This window comes from Solanum stenotomum, chromosome 10, assembly GCF_019186545.1.
Source record: "Solanum stenotomum isolate F172 chromosome 10, ASM1918654v1, whole genome shotgun sequence".
In the NCBI taxonomy this organism is placed as follows: domain Eukaryota; kingdom Viridiplantae; phylum Streptophyta; class Magnoliopsida; order Solanales; family Solanaceae; genus Solanum; species Solanum stenotomum.
The window spans coordinates 50580824-50599343 of NC_064291.1; the positions used below are offsets into that span (position 1 = coordinate 50580824).

Consider the following 18520-nt stretch of genomic DNA (forward strand, 5'->3'; position numbering starts at 1 on the left):
AATAAAATTATTTCCATTATAGTATTAGCATATCATGCTGTAGGCTGTAACTGATAGCAACTTTTCAAATGCACTTCATTTGAACACATCCATTCTAAACTAATTAGGCCACTCTCTTTTTCGTAAGTGGCAGAAACAAGATTTTTACTTCATTAAAAGTAGTAATAAAGTATATATACGATAATTTTTTCAGAAACGGAGATGCAAATAAACCCTTTCTGTCCCACACAAGCTCCACCACAACTTTTTTATTAACTTTGCTAGAAGTTCATATGACTTCGATTAAATTCAATAACTTTTAGTTAAATAGATTTTATTAGTATGAACCCGACATCCTAACGGTAGATCCGCCTAGCTTCAACTGCTAATTATTGAACAAATTGTAGGGACACATTTAATGTAATTAAAATCATCTACTTTACTATATATTATAATAATTATAATATTTATAATTTAATACATTTTTCTTTTCATAGACTAGAAAACAAATAATTGTGACGTGACGCAAATTTGGTGGGCAGACAAAAAATAATAATCATGTTTTACATGTGTGATTGGTTAAATAATTAATACTATGTCTTTATATTATATGGCCCACCAATTTATTTGCTCCGATTTTCTTTCTTATATGAACCAAGCAAAATAGAAAAATAAAAGTTTGGTCCATCAAGTTTGTTAATAAGCCAAATTTGTGTGTTCATAATTGTTCAGAGTAGGGTAGGTGGTCTGGCTGCGATATTTGGGTATTGTCATTTTCAATTTGAAAACAATAACTATTTCATCATGCAAATATCTTGTTTGTTTTGTTTTTCTAGAAATATTATTTTATCTGGTTTAATTTATTTGTCTTATGTTTTAGTTGATACGAAATCTAAAAAAATAAAAAATAATAATAAAACTTATGATTTTATACTAAAGATATATAAAATATATCAAAATATACTTTAATCTTGCAATTTTAAATATATCATATGAAAAATTAAAATTTAAAAATTGCTAAAAAAAATGAAAAAAAAACAATTTTCCTTAATGGACTAAAAAAATAAAACAAACAGATTCAAGTGGCGTTTATATTTTTACTTCTATCTATGTTTTATCTTTGCACAAACCATAAAATTTAGAGCTATCAAAATGAGTATTTTAATATGAAATTTTCTCTAATAGTCATAATAATAAATTTAGAAAAAAACTACCTAACTAGACATACATAACTATCATATATATTAATTTTATCTCTACTTTCAAATAATTACATATATTATCATTTTTAATAGTTTATATAGGAATGACAATGAGGCAATGCGGGGCAGGAGGGGTTGAGCTTAACCCACAAATTTTTTTATCCGCCCCGCATAACATTTTTATCATTTTCAACCCGTCCATCCTGCCCTGCATAGAGCCGTCCCGCATAATTTTTTTCTAGTTAAATTTGATACTGAATTTTTTTTTTCATAAAAATAAATTCATTTTTTTATTAAGTTGTATCAAGTTAATATGATAATGACTTAAAGTTTTATTTTTTAAAGGTCAATTGGGAAACATGTAAGAAATTGAATTATTTTTTATTAAACCATTTTCATTTACTATCTTGAATATTTTAGTAGCTTTAAAGAAATTATCTTAATAAATAATGTTCTATCACTCGTATAACATGTAAAACATTAAAATTAAGTTTAAACCCACTTCAATCCGCTCCTCATTAATTTTTTTAAAAAACCCACTTCAATCCGCTCCTCACAACCTAGTCCACCCCCCCGCCCCCCCATTTTTCTTACCATTTTCTAGTTCTAGTAGAACAGATCATTCAGAAATTGTTAGGGTTTACTCGTGCTAGATTTATATGGAGTATGTGTAGTTTTATGCATTGAGTAATCAGTTATAAAGTGTCGTAAATTGAATATAAAGGGCATCCAAAGTGGTTTGTAAAGGACCTTAGATTAGTCGCTACACCATTGTCTGTTTTAGTTGGATGTATAGATTATTCACATAATATCACAACCAATCAGAACTATTTTTTCGTCACTCCATCCTCTTAACATATAAGGTCCCAAACTGTGTTTCTTCGGACTTTCTAAAAATGTTGTTGCATTTGTATCGAGTTCTTAAAAAAACATAATTTTTAGAGTATTCACGAGCAACGGAGGTGGCGTTGGTCTCTGATGTAGAGGAGAGAGATACAAAGGGTATTAGGTGTACATGTATTTAAAAAATATACACATGTATCTAGTTAAAAGTTCATGTATCTGAGACTCTGAGTTAAGATTATATGTATTTATGAGGAAAAAAATTCAAGGTGCTAAAAAAAGGGAAGAACTTGATTTTTTTTTTTGGATTAATGATACGGCATATATTCTATCGTCGTGATTTGTTCCTAAATTCATGCGCTTCAGTTACATTTCATATTTAGATACACATAACTAGTCATGCATTTCAGTTACATTCCGTATTTAGATACACATAATTAGATGCATTTGTTTAACATGTATCCGAGATACATTTTTTTTGATATAACATATGAAATTGATATTTGATACATCAAATTATTACTATATACATATAAATAGATACATGAAATTAATGCTAGATACCGTGCACTATGTATCTTAAGGACGAAATATGGTATATTAAGTAATATTCGAAATTATCATGAATCCTAATAATTAGGACCAAAAGTAGTGGAATTTATGTAGTTTTCCCATAAATTCAATTATGCTTTATAGTTATAGTTTGCATATTTACGTGTTGTAGCTACAATTTAAGTTGTTTCGTTTGTACAATTTGCGATTTTGTATAATTCACGGATTTGTATAATTCGCGCGTGAATTTGTATACTTTACGGGTACATTTGTATAATTGAGCTATTTTTTGTTATATAAACTCGAAATAACGAATTTATACAAAAACAAACATCTGAACTTTAAACAATTATACAAATTATATTATACAAAATAACATTATACAAAAGTTATACAATTTTTGAATTATACAAACATGCGAATTATACAAACTCGAAATTCCAATCTACATAATTATCGCTGAATGTTAATCGCGAGTGGTAATTAATAAAAACTATAGCTATGATGACTAATTAACTTGTATATATTTGCTTAGCCATATAATTTTCCGTATTTTAATCTAGATGGACCGCTATTTAAGTTTTAATCAAGATTTTCAGCAAAAAAGAAGAAGTTTTAATCAAGATATATAAATTACTTAAAATTTAGCCAACACTTATAAAAGGACACTATCACTTCTCCTTCCTCTTAAAAGGACCATTTAAATGAAGGATCGGTCTTATTTAACCCATCAAATTCTACAGCCCACAACGGATTGGTTGGGCCAGCCCTTTCGATGGCTCAATCAGTTGAGAAAAATAATTAAAAAGTTGAAAAAATTAACTAATTACACAATTTATTTCATCATATTCTCTAAAATTTTCTATCATTTGAAAAAATTACAAAATCCCTATTCTCTCTTATTCTCGGATACATCACTTTACGTGATGTATTGGGACGTTGAGTGATGTATACAAAACCGAGATCCGATGTATCGGGACATTGAAGAATGTATAAATATGATGTAATTAGCTCTTAACACTATGGAAATTGTGTAAAATTCCCTAAAAAAATTGGTCTTAAATAAGCTAAATTTAGGAAGTAAGTGACAACCTACAACTAATTCTATCCATGCTACCTTTACTGATCTAGTAGTGATAAATTATCGTAGTTTTTGTTTCTTTATTTACTAACTTGTTGGAAGCGCATAACGCAAAAAATTGTACTATATAATTGTGAGTGATTCATGTAAAACTACAATATTTATTATTATTATTATTATCATGTTTCAATGATATCGTATATATTGATATGAGGTATGGAAGATTTTGTGAATATTATGAGATTCCAAAACTTCTTCTAGTCTCCGTAAAATATTTATTGAAGTCTATGTCTCGTCAAACTGTTAAATGTATTCTTGAGGAATTATTTAGGACCTATCGCCCCTAAAGATTATTTTTCGTCATTTTCTCTCTATTATTCTATTGAAAATACTATATTATTTCTTATAAATGCGTGATTATTTACACATCATTATCATGATTCATGTATTTACAAAGTTAATCTCCTTCAAAGTTTAGAGTCAAAGCTAAGAAATTAATAGTAGCCACTAACTAAAAATTGACATTGAGCTTTAATCTAGGAATCAAACCTCAAAGACCAAAATTTAATGGACATTATTAACACATGCCCTTAAACTTCTCCTTTAAAATGGGGGAGTAAGGGACAAGGGAAGAAATGTGAGGAGATACGAAAAATAAGAAGAAAAAAATTTGAACCTACCTCAAATACTCACCCTCCATAACATATAAAATTAATCCCTCATTTTCTCTTGCAATTACCATCGAGTGCATTCATGCACAAAACTTCAACAAGCTTACACACATCTCGACTAATTTCAAGACTACATTCTGCATGCCACTAGCACAAATAATGAGTAACTCTGTCAGTCAAGATTTGAACAATAACCAATTCTCTTTCCTACCACTACATTTTTCCTAAACCAATTCCACAATCTTTTTGATTTCCATCTCTTTGATTTAATTTAGAGTCAAAAATGAATTTGAATTGCTTGACATGTCAAGTTTTGAGGAGGATAGATTCAAACAATGCTGACAACAATAGTCAAGAAATGTCTAATTTTAGCTCATGTTTGGCAAGAGTTGATAGGAGTTGGTCAGGGAACATGGCACCTAACTCTGGCTATGAGACGTCGAACGAAGGCGCTCACCGCCTTCATAACAGCTATGGTGGTCCGATGGAGTTTCCGAGTGTCACGCCGAGGTTGCAACGATGCACCGGGATGAGAAGAGATTGGAGTTTTGAGGAACTCTGCAGGCAGATGAATGAGGGTTGATCATGGAGAAATATATTGTCACAAGGGTAAATCCATAATTTTTCTGAGAATTTTTTCAATTTTACCAACATCATTTTTCAACATTGTGAATTATACTACTAGTATTTGGTCATTTGGTTAAAGTTCGATTAGAAGGGGTACATGTACAAATATATATAGTACTTGGTATAAATTTGGGTTTTTCGTAAAAAATTGTTCATTCTTTGTAACATATGTAGAGGGTGACACCAATATATTATATTTTGTATTCTTTCCGTTTTGAAATACTTGTTGTCTGATTATATCTGTTTCAAAATACTTGTCATTTTAGGTTGTGAGGCCAACTGTTAATCTAAGTGTTCCTCCAGAACTGAAAAACCACATCTAAAGGTGAACTTTTTATATATATCACCTTGACAAGATTATCATGCATAGAAATTCATTAATCACTAGCAAATCACAACAACAACAACGTTAACATACTCACTCTAATTTCACAAGTGGGGTTTGGAAAGGCTAGTGCGTACATAACCTTGCTCCTACCTGGTGAAGATAGAGAGACTGTTTTCAATCGACACTCGACTCAAGTGAAGTATATCGTAAACAAATATGGGAAGGATATACTGTACAGAAGTGGATGGATCCCATTCTTCTACTTTCAGACAAAAAAGATAAAAGGAAAAAGCTGGTACACATAATAGAATGAGTCCTGAATCCAAATAGACCAAAATAAAAAAATACGCTAAAATTTTAAATAAGTTGGCTATGAAGCAAACTGACCATGTTCCCTATTTAAATTCATTTTAAGCCAATATTTTACAAAAGAAAAATACAATTGAAAATTAACTACATGTTATCTATATATTTCCTAGTGGCATAAAAATGTCTAACAGCCAACACGGGCGAAAAGACTCCTAGAAAGCATATAGATAATAGGACCCAAAATAAACATATTAACATGACTAAATAAGTCTTATTCTTTTGCTAAGTCTGTATTGATTATAAGAGATACAAGTCTTTCGAGATAACTTTCATGCATGCGATTTAATTTATGGTCTACATAACTCATGCACTCACTATGATTTTACATTTTTAGACGGTTGCATCTAGGGATTCATGCAGAAATTGATCAAACATAATGACCTTCTCTTATTGTATAGTACTTAATATATATATATGCTACTTGAACTTCTTTGTCTAATCTTGAATGACCGCACATCACCTTAGCATTAATAGTTTTATAAAACTCATCATCTTGTGAAAATCTTGAACTTTAGCAGCCCAACATTCGATTCCATACAACATTATTAGTAAGCGATCAATGCATAGTTATTTGAAATAATGGGTATTTATAATTCTTATAACGAACCTCAACTAGTTTGTAAGTGAAGCATAGTTATTGTAGCAAATCCTAGTAGTTCTAAAGCATTTCTCACAGTTAGTTGAAATGCAGCCAAGAAAAGAATACTCAATTTTCTCATGCAAAGGTGTAAAGAACACAATATATGAAAGATATTAATTAAAGTAGACTAGCATGTGTATAGTATTCAGGCTAGTTTGTATGCAATTGAAATAATTACACGAAATATATTGCTACCCCCATCAACACAAGTATCGAATAATTCTCTTAGACCAGGATTTGGTCAAATGGGAAGAAAGCACTAGTGTTTCTAACTTTCGGTGCGATTAGAGTTGATCAAAGCTCATGATTCTCAACCTACTTCATTAACTGTGATTGCACATTTTCTTCCTCCCGTTTTGTACCTTATAGGATGGGAAGTCAATTTAAATTAATAAAGGCAATAATAAATAACAGAAATAAGAGCTAGTAGTACAAGATACTCCGTATACATCTAAATTCAAATAAAGAACCAGAAATTTGCTTTTGTACGGTTACAGAATTAACTTATAAATATCTTTTAGGAGAGAGTAAACAACATCATGGGGTGGTGGCGCAGTTGGCTAGCGCGTAGGTCTCATAGCTTCTGAGTAATCCTGAGGTCGAGAGTTCGAGCCTCTCTCACCCCATACTTTTTTTCTCCCCAATTATATTAAAAACCTGTTTGTGGTTCTGTATTCTTTTGGGTAGGGGTGTGCATTCGGTTTTTTGGTTTGGTTTTACACTATTCGGTTTGGATTTTCGGTTTTTGGTTTTGTAAAAGTGTAACCCAATCCGATCCAAAATAAATTTGGTTTGGTTTGGTTTTTCTCTATTCGGTTTGGCTATTTTCGGTTTGGTTATTCGGTTATGTCAATAATTAATAACATATATAACCAAAGTAATAATATTTAATCCCTTAAATATACTTTCTAATATAAATCATAAGTAATACTTAAAACACAATACTTATAAGTATACATATTGTAGATGTAATTCAAACATAAAAGGGAGAAGACACAAGTACCCCCTAGACTATGACCGAAATCTCAGAGACACACCTTAACTAAATTAAGGTCCTATTACCCCCTTGAACTCATTTTTTTTTGTAATTTTGTACACCTTTTGACTTATGTGGCACACCACACGACTCCACGCAGTATATATATATATATATATATATATATATATAATTTGGTTTTTTTTGGTTTTTTGGTTTTTATCTTTTAAAATCCAAACCAAACCAAAAAACCAAACAAAGTAATTTATTAATCCAAAACCAATCCGAAAAACCAAAAAACCAATCCAAATAAAATTTCGGTTTGGTTTGGTTTAGTTATTCGGTTTAATCCGAATAGTGCACACCCCTACTTTTGGGGTTGGTAACGATTCGGCTTTCAATTCTAAGATTTTAAATTAGAGAAAGTACTTAAACATCCTCATCAACTTGACCTAAATTATTAGTTTCATTCTTGAACTATTGACCACTTGGCAAAAATTTAGGGGTATATTTTACTAAAATTGCAAGATCAGTGGTGTATCTAAGTTCAGTTAGTCAAGTAAATGAGTGTTTTTAAGCATGTCAATAGTTCATGATAAAACTAATAATTTATGTCTAGTTTATGGGTGTTTTCAATATTTATTTATGGTTGAATCAATAACTAGATTATACTTTTTTTTATCCCTAATTATACAATAATGGTTTAATATTTTAAATACAAACTCTATTTATTGCGTTTTATAATTGTTATCTTGGTGATTTTTCATTTTTCGTTAATTATTATAGTGCTACTGCATTCAAGTATTCTACTTAACCTAAATGAAGATAAATTTATTTTAGTAATAACTTATTTGAATTTATTTGTTCTTGTACTTCGTGACATACTCTTTTCTGCATGAAAGCAGTATATATATGAACAAATGAAAACAAGAGAAAAAATAAAATAAAATAGCATTTTTGATTAGTTAAATAGAAAATTATACCGTTAAAAATTATAAATCAATTAATAAAAAACTAATAATATATTTAATATTAATTTAAGATATTTGGAAATCAAAAACTGATCAATGAATGATAGCACCTTAATTCCCACTAAAACTAGAATTATAGGTATCTTAGTTTAATGTTAATTAATGATCACTTTTGAAACATCTAAGGCGGCCTCTCTTATTTATATGTTTGATTTTTATTTTTTTTTGGTTTCCATCTGGTGTCCGGAGCCCACATTGGAGCTCCGACTAAATCCGGATCGCACAGGTCCCATTCGGGGGTGGCGCTCCCAACAGGATTTTCTCCATATCCAGGGCTCGAACCCGAGACCTCTGGTTAAGGGTGCAACACTCCCACAAGTGCACCACAACCCATGTTGGTTGTTTATATGTTTATTGGACTTGTAAATCGATTCATAACCTTTTGGGCACAACCAATCTCTATTCGAACTCCCTTTACTTGTAGGAGATCCATCTTGGATTTGTCGATTATGTTATGGCCGTAGTCCTACTCATGGCGACCTGGTTGAATTGGGTGAAGCTGTAGGTATTATTGCAGGTCAATCGATTGGAGAACCGGGTACTCAATTAACATTACGAACTTTTCATATCGGAGGAGTATTCACGGGGGTACTGCAGAACATGTGCGAACCCCATCTAATGGAAAAATAAAATTCAATGAGGACTTGGTTCATCCGACACGTACACGTCATGGGCATCCCGCCTTTCTATGTTCTATAGACTTGTATGTAACTATTGAGAGTGAAGATATTCTACATAATGTGAATATTCCACCCAAAAGTTTGCTTTTAGTTCAAAACGATCACTATGTAGAATCAGAACAAGTAATTGCTGAGATTCGCGCAAGAATATTCACTTTGAATTTTAAAGAGAAGGTTCAAAAATATATTTATTTTGATTCAGACGGAGAAATGCATTGGAGTACCGATGTTTATTATATAGACCTTCTTTCCGTCATTATCACTCTTAAAACCTACGATGTCATAGAATATTTTTTAATGATTTTTTTGTTTCAATTTGTCTTTCAATGTCATCTGGTTAGGGTGCCATTTGGTACATGCTATCATTATTAGATAACATCACCTATAATTTTTTTGATTTTTCATTTGATGTCCAAAGTTCGTATTAGAGTCCGATGAAATTTGGATCACACATTACAGAGCTAGCCCATCTGAAGGTGACACTTCCGATAGAATTTTCTCCATATCTAGAGCTCGAACCTGAAACTTCTAGTTAAGGGTGAACCAATCACATAAAACTTATTAAAGAAAAAAGTGTTCTTTATTTGAATTTTTTGTTTTTATACTTACAGAGGAGTAATTATGAGTTAAATTTGAAATCTCAAATTATTACCAACAATTGAAAAATATCTTTATGTAAAGAGCTTATTATAAGATTACAATAACGACATATATTTTATAAGTGATGATATATTTAAAAAGAATGGTGTGTACGCAATTTATTTTTTCTTGTAAAAGTAATCATTTTTTCTAATAACATAATTAGATCCTACTTTTGAGATTACAATGAATATATTATTGTTACGCTTCAAATACTTAATAAAAAGTAGTCTCAATCTTATTCTTATTCTTCTCTTTTATTAAATTTTATATGTTACATAAACTTAAATCAGTTTAATACATCAAAAAATCATTTTAAAAACACTCTCACTTTAAATAAAATAATTTAATTGAAGACCCTTACTTTCATGTTAATTTAGCAAGTAATTGACCCAATTAGAGTTAAAATTGAAATGATTGGACTGTTGTCTTCTTGACTATCACATCCCCTTGAAAAGTAAGCCCCACACTTTGATGTTAATCTTATTTTTGTCGATGATCTAATTTATCTAACGAATTTTTCAAAGTTGCACCATCTATAATTTTTACGTGTCATTCTAGTAATACCTTAGGTTTTGACTTTTGTTGCTTATGTATATGGTATAATATTAATTTTCTACTCAAAAGTTTCTTTAATCATAGCATGCTGACTGCTATAAACAGTAACCAGACGTACTATATATTCTTAAGCATCTGTCAAAATAATTAGCTACTGGTAATTTCATTGCCTATGAGTAGTGTAAGTTTATGTTTAGACATGCGATATGAAGTTTAATGATAATAACTATCAGATTATTATTGGAGGTGCGTAAATTTGTGTTTTGACATGTAAATGATGTGATGTGAATTTATGATTTTAAATCAACATGCGATTTGAGATCATGATTTGAAATTATGTCTTAAATTCTCCAAAAAATAATAATACATAATTTGAAATCTTATGTTCGGCATTATTAAGAGATTGTCCGTACCATATATTAAAGAATGATTAACTTACAAAACTATGATTGACTAGTGAATCTTTCTAAAATGATGTGAATTTGAAAGTTCGTGATCACAAATATTTATTTTATAAAAGAACATGGAAATATGTGAGTTAACAGCGACGCCTTAAAATATTTAGATTTAGAAAGTATGATTTACTTATATGGTATGATTGTATAAGAATTAGAAAAATTATGATAATTTCCACAAATTATATACAAATATTTCAATTTCAATCAATATAATTTCAAATCATAATTGTATATTACATATTTAAACATGACCGAGTAAAAACTATTAGAGTTTTTTTTTTAATTAAAGAAAACTATTGGAGTTGGTGATTGCAATTTGAAGAAAAAAAAGTTAACGAAAGTCCATATAGTAATAATGCCATTTTAAAGGTCCGGATTTGATAATTCTCATGCTAATCAAATCTAACTCTATTGCCTTTTCTTAATAATCAATTTTTAAATTAATACATGTGTAATATAATGTTAATACTTCATGATTTTAGTAGACGTCTGGACAATATTTAGTTAAAATTGAGTAAATAATTTGATGAATATTTCAAAATTGAAGTTTTTTTCTTCATATATAAATAACTACCGAATTGTCCTATTATTTAGAAAAAGAAAATACTTATTTTTTATATTTTAAAAACTAATTAATATTTTATTGGGTACTTAAACTTAAATATGCCGAAATTCTTTACGTTGTACAGCCGCAACTCGTGCGTTTGGTGAGTGAGAATGTATTCCCTTATGAAAAGAAAAAATATAATTAAGTAGATTTATAAGTAACATTTTAAATTTATTGTCCATTCAGAATTCCCTATTTGTTTAACCCACTCAATTTTCATTCATAGTGTTTACTAGATCGTATATAGTTTTTTAGAATAATATTTTTGAAGGGAAAATAAAAAAATTAATTTATAAATAACAACTTAAATAAATTCCATTTCAGTATTTACTATATGTTCAACACTCTCAATTTTTATTCTTTGACCACCCCATCTTGTAATTTTAGAATTTTAAAGGAAAAATAGAATATTTTTTTTATCATTAACATCTTAAATTCATTCCATTTAAGCATTTTCTATTTGTTCAACGCTTTCAATTTTCATTCTTTGACCATCCCATTTCATAATCTTCTAACCCCCACTCCCATCCTATCCTATTACATAATGTTTTACTAGATAGTATATAAACTCTTAAATAATTTTCCTAATGGAAACAATAATAATTTATAATTAACATTTTAAATTTATTCCATTTTAGTATTTTCTATCTGTTCAACACTCTCAATTTTCATTCTTTGACCATCCCATCTCGTAATCTTCAAACCCCCACTCTCATCCTAACTTATTCCATAATATTTTACTCGATATTATATATATTGAAATAATATTTTTTTCTTTACTTACCAAACATTAGAAAATAAGTTTGATCGTCCTGTTTGTCACTCTAACTGGACCCTACATTCCTTTTTTTTTTTGTCTCACTATTTCTCTATTTATATTTATGTATTTATAGTATTTATTTTCTTCTTGTTCATCATTATCAATTGTTTTTCACTTTCTATTTTTTAGCTTCCAATTTCCGTTTCATTTCCTCGTTGACTAGCAACCCCACCACCCCCTCTGCACCAAGCTAGGGTTTATTCATTTTTTTTCCCCTCAAACTATAGAGAAAAACCTTCAAAAATAGAATTTTTATACTGATTTAAGGAAGAAGAAGAGGTTTCTTGATCAGTTGACATGGGTTATGACAGCTTTACCCCGCTAATCAAGGCGTAAGTTTCTCTTCTCTGACCCCTTTACAGAATTAGTATCTATTTTTTAAGCATATATCTGAATCTTGAAAAATTGAAAAAAGGTGGGATTTTTTAAGTTTTTTTGTGAATTTTCAAGTGTTTGAGAAGGATAAAAGATTCGTTCTTGGAAGTTTACAGAGAGAAACAATAATTGGGTGTTGAGTATTTTGTTGGGAAACTCACTGATTACTCAGATTTCTGTGCTTTTGGTTCATTTTGGGAATTTGAGGAATTTTTTTTTATGCTGAAGCTGGAGCTGATTTGATTTGGGGATTATATACTGGTGTATATTGCTGTTACAGTTTCAAAGATTGCAACTTTGTTTTTGGTACTTGCTTGGGTACCTCTTTTGAATTTGTAAGGATTGGAGACTGCTTTTTTTGGTGCTTTCTGAATTGTATCTCTGGGTTTTTGTGCAATGGTTGAGATTTCTGGAGGGTTTATTGCAGTGGTGTAAGTGCTGAGGTTTTGTGTTGTCTTTAAGCTTAAAGGACTTTGTTTCGATTGATGTTCATTGATGGTTTGATGAAGAGGAGCTATTCTAGGTAAAACAACTGTAGAGAAGTATTCAAATGGATAATCCAGATCGTCCTAACAATCGAAGTCTTGATTATTTAGGTGTGAATAAATTGGGGAAGAATATAAAGAAAAGTCCTATACACCAACCCAATTTCAATAATGCAAATAGCGCGAGACAACAAGCTCAACCCCAAGTTTATAATATCAACAAAAATGATTTTCGGAGTATTGTTCAGCAGTTGACTGGTTCGCCATCTCAAGAACCTCAACCTAGACCTCCTCATAATCCACCAAAGCCTCCTAGTATGAGATTGCAAAGGATTCGACCTCCCCCTTTGGCACCAATTAATCGCCCCCGAATTCCCATGCACCCCCCAGCTCCAATGCCAGCCCCAAGTCAACTGTCAGGTCCTGCACCTGGTGTTGCATACACTAGCAATTTTGTGAGACCTCCTCCTCAGTATGGTCAGCCATCTCCTCCCATGTTACCACCCATTACCCCTGGTGATGCTTGGGCTAATACAGCAGAGTCTCCAATCTCAGCTTACATGCGTTACCTTCAAAATTCGATAATGGATCCAGGGGCTACACAAACACAACTTCAAGGCCCTGCTCATACTCAAGCATATCCTCCATCCTCCGGCTTTCTTCCTAATCCTACAATGCCACCGTTTCCCTCTCCTAGAATGAATGGCCCGCCACCACTTCCTTCTCCTAGAATGAATGGCCCACCTCTCCTCCCATCGCCTAGAATGAATGGCCCGCCTCTCCTCCCATTGCCTAGAACAAATGGTCCACCTTCTCTCCCACCCCCTCGAATGAATGGTCCACATCCTCCTTTCCCATCTCCTAGGATGAATGGTCCGCCTCCACCTCTTCCATCTCCGGGAATAAATGGGCCAACTTTTTTGCCTTCACCCACTTCTCAGTTCCTTATGCAATCACCCACTGGCTTCTTCAACATGTTATCTCCTCGATCACCTTATCCATTGCTTTCTCCTGGTGTGCAGCGTCCTCCACCATTGACTCCGAATTTCTCCTTTTCTCACATGGCTCAGCCTGGGATTTTAGGCCCTGGACCACAATTTCCCCCATCTCCTGGTTATGGATTTCCTTTGTCGCCGTCAGGATTCTTTCCTATAACAAGTCCAAGATGGAGGGATCAGTAGTGTTAAGGAAAAACTACTGACTTTGGACAGTTCCAGTGACTGATATTGGTTTGAGGAATTTCGTGGTGGAAATCTTCTCCAAATTGAATCTTTATACTTGTTGAGATACAATGTACCCTAGCTAAATGTAAGAGATCTCTTTAGTAATTTGCATTTAGTTTTGTTTTTTTAATTTATATTATTTTATTCACACACATTGCCTTCTTATCTTAACTCTTTGTGAGTAGAGTCTGTAGCTGATTCATCTCTTTATTCTCTTAGAACTTTAGGCAATGTAGTTAATTAGGCAACTCAAAAAGGGCTGTAACTTGTTAGATGTTGTTTAAAGTGATCTATATGTAAGGATAAATGCAGGAAAGATTCTTGTACTGTCACATTTGGAATTAAATACTTTGAATTTTCTTCATCTCTTCGCCTTTCATGTGAATAAATTTTCATGTTATGATTCCATATTTTGCGCGATTTTATCAATCTTTGCCACCCTACAAATTCTGTGCAATGTTTATTCATCTTTCATGCATGTGTTTGTTTCAAACCTGGTATGCTACGAAACTCTCAGTGCTTACTTTTCTAAACAGAGGGGAAGGGACAACGGAGAGTGGGAAGGAGAGAGAAGGGAGGGCTGGGCTGGATATAATATTCAATAACAAGTTTGGAGTGGAAGAGTGTTTTATCATCTAGTTTGCTATTTGAGTCATTGCCAGAAGTTTGACAAACAATGTTAAATGGCAAACCTAATTTGAAAGTTCTATTGAATCTGGAATTTCTCGGTCCTGGTAAATATTTCCTCCATAATTTGAAAATTTTGAGCCTCTGAGTGGAGTTAAGCAGTTCCATGAAGAATCCCCTGTCAATTGTCAAGGGAGAAGAGAGATAGATCCACTTTTAGAATCTCCCAACTCCTAATATTATATGTGAGGCAAAGGTTAAAGATGAAAAGGGTGACAAGATGACAAAATGAGAACATGGACATGGTCAGGTAGCCTTGGGACCTCGAAGCATATGGCTGGACTTTAGTTCTGCAGTAAGTTGGGTCTTATTAATAGGTGATATTCTTTAGTGTTCAGTTCCATTAGAACATAGAAAATTATTTATACCATATTAGATTAGCCTTCTTACCCCCCCCCCCCCCCTCCCCTTTTGGTGCGTCCCTTCCCCGGATCTCATGAGAATGCAGGATGCTTCATGCATTGGGGCTGCTCTTTGGTGATCAGTGGTTGGGTGGCCAGTATCATCTCTCGTTTGAGAACCCAATGTAGCTAAATTTGGTTATGGAATCAGTTCAATATTTTCTGTTTTCTGATTATTTGTAATTGATTCTATAGTTTCGGGAAGTCCTCTGGCTGTATAGTGAATTTATAATTAGTATTTACTACTCCATGACATGCAACAACATACCAAGTGTAATCCCACAAGGGGGGTCCAAGGAGGGTGGTGTGCACGAAGCATTACCACCTTGAGAAGGTAGAGAGGTTGTTTACGACATGCTAAGTTACAAATATTATCACACAGGCATGACCCTTCTAGGGCTGTATATCAACTCTCTTTAGTTTGCATAGGATTCTTATTGCAGTTCATGATTCATGGGATAAGATTGGTGGGTGTTAAACTGCTACCTGTGTCTAGCCACCTGAACATTTCTCATCTCTTCGCTTCTCTTGGTTCTTGGTTTATTGCAGCAGTCTTTTCTGCATTGTGTCTTTCATGAAAAACCCGTAACTCGTAGCCAATGAAGCTCTGCCTGGTCGCAGGAAACTGAGGTTGCATTACCATAGAGTCATGGGCGAGAGCTCATATTTGATTATTCATATTCTTCTAGTTTTGTGTTGGTGTTATAAAGTCGGTGTAACTCTCCAATGTAGTGCCTTTGTATTGGCATGGTTTCTCTTTAAAATTAGAAATCTGTCTGCAAACCTTACTCCTACCACAATCTTTTGAGATAGAGAGGTTGTTTCCACTAGACCCCGGGCTCAAAAACATCATATCAAAGTTTAGAACTTGTATAGTTCAACGAAGAAAGTTGTATAGAGATTGATTCTGTCAAGTGTATTCTGGATTTCTCAAAATTGAGTCCAAGATATAAATTGAGACCGAGGGAGTGTTACTGAATTGTCCTGAGGCTGCTGTTTCTATATTGAGACACAGAGTTACTGTTTAAAGATGTCATTTCTTCCTAGGTTTTAGGTCATAAAATTGCATTGGTAGTTAAGTAAGTCAATGTGTTTTTGCTTACTTGCACAACCAGCAATAGGAAAATGCAGTCAACCTGTTTTATATGAACGATTTCCTCGTTTCGAGGAACTATTTTTCTGTATTGACATAGAACTTTATGTGAATTTTTCTTCATTGAAATTGCTATGAATTTTCTCAAAGTTGGAATAATTTATGTGGTAAGTTGACTTGGGTAATCAAATTGATGTATGTCTGTTGAGTCTATTTTAAATTCAGAGCATCAACTCTTAAAAGGAGGACCAAATAGTTACTACAACATGTGTGCCATGAACCATTGTATTTATGGAGCCATGGACACTATTTATTTATTTTTCAAACAAAGGAAAGAGGGAAAAAGTGTCGGTGGGGTGTAGATGAGGTGTATTGAAGGATAGAGAGAAATGCTACTTCTACAACGTGTTTTTATGAAACTTGTTTTTCTAGAGAAACAATCGAACATGAGAAAATTAAAATCATTTTCTTTCCTCCGTTTCAAACACACCCCGTGTCCTTTTTTACTTTCAAAATCTTTGATTGAAACACAATATAAAAGGATGGATCATTCATGATATTTATGTTGGTACTTGATATCTTCAGTTCTTTTTGGAATTACTACTGCCATATATTATATTATTACTTGTTAAGTGTTTATTAATTATATTTAAACATTTTTCCATTGCATGAATTATAGAAGTTTCATTGCGGATTGCATAATAATACTACTAGTAGTGTCCACGTCAGCTTGCAAATGAAGTAGTGTTCGAATCATATTTACGTATTTTGATTAATTTTATAAATACATGTCTTCTATAATTTTGTTTTATATGTGGGTTTATGTCTACATAACATAAGTGATTTCTTATAACACAACTTTGGTTGAGCAATTTTATAAAAGAAAAATTCTAAGTTAGAATGATTTTATTGATACAAAATAAACTAAATGACTTTGCTATATAATTTTTCATAATTGAGTAATGGACTTTTACTCTTTTTTTTCAATTAGGCAATTGATAAATTGTTACTTCTTCAGTCTATTTTTATTTCTCCAATATTAACTTGACACACTCATTCAAGAGAAATAAAAGAAATGATTTTATTATATCACTTAATAATAAATTATTTCTTAATTTTTAAGATTGAATAAATAAAAATAAATAAAATAGACGATTGGAGATACGTAAGGAGCGATAAAAGGTAGTTTTATATAAATACTTCTAGGTAAAAAGAAAACTACTGCTTATTAAAATTTCTTTCTCAAAGAGGGACATACTATGTGAAATGATAAAAAGTGTCCTTTATTTATACTTTAGTCCATTTATGCCCTTATAGCCCGTGAAATGGGCAAAAAATACCCTTAAATAAAACTGAAGCAAACAGAAAAACTTAAACACTGATTAGTGTTAATAGCACTTTTGTTTCGTCAATTATAAGTAATTTTTTAAAAATATTAGTCCTTATAACAAAGTACATTTAACCTTTAACTAATTGATATGTATGTTTTAGTCTCTTTAGGTAGGAAAATATATTATATTTTGAATTATTTTTACTATCAAACATGAAGTAATAATATAAATTTAATAAAACATATATGATTAAGTAGTGAACTGATTGATAATCATGATAAATTTTAAAAATTAATAGTATACGTTTCAATTAGTTGAAGGTTAAATATATTTAATTAAACACCATAAAATTAAAACAAAAATTTATCAATAATTAAGGAATAAAAAATGTTATTATAAAAAAGTGTGTTTGTAGTAATTTTCTCTTTTGAATTCTCATTCTTGCAATTTTCCATTGTGTTAAATTAAACCATGAGTTTGAATGAGGAAGTCGCATCTTACCTTATAAAAAAGTTAATTGGAATTAGAGTTGGGGAGTAGTGTTTGAAAAGATAGAGAGGAAGAAAGTGTATACTATTTGTTAGACGGCAATTATATATATATATATATATATATAATATTTGTTAAACGATAAAAATATATATGCATTATTTGTTAGTTAACTAGAGTGTGTATGCACTATTTTTTTCTTAACAAGGAATGCTTTGCTCCCCTTTTATTTTCCTTCATATATTAACAAAAAATATATTTTAGTTTATATAGCATAGTTAATAATCATTTTTGGACTAATATTATTTCGTATGTTTATTACTAATATAATTTTATATTTTTTATACATACCAAATACTATATCAAAAAAGCAAA

The 18520-nt window shown here is 31.4% G+C and overlaps 1 protein-coding gene and 1 non-coding gene across 2 annotated transcripts; both read left to right on the plus strand.

Moving 5' to 3' along the window:
* Window positions 1-6833: 6833 nt before the first annotated feature.
* On the plus strand, window positions 6834-6918 carry TRNAM-CAU (transfer RNA methionine (anticodon CAU)). Its single transcript is given in 2 exon segments — window positions 6834-6871; window positions 6883-6918. It is a non-coding gene; the product is annotated as a tRNA-Met (tRNA).
* Window positions 6919-12491: 5573 nt separating this feature from the next.
* On the plus strand, window positions 12492-14507 carry LOC125878382 (protein HAIKU1-like). Its single transcript, XM_049559627.1, has one exon. It carries the CDS (start codon window positions 12987-12989, stop codon window positions 14100-14102), a length of 1116 nt encoding a protein of 371 aa, XP_049415584.1. The 5' UTR covers window positions 12492-12986; the 3' UTR covers window positions 14103-14507.
* The last annotated feature ends 4013 nt before the right edge of the window (window positions 14508-18520 follow it).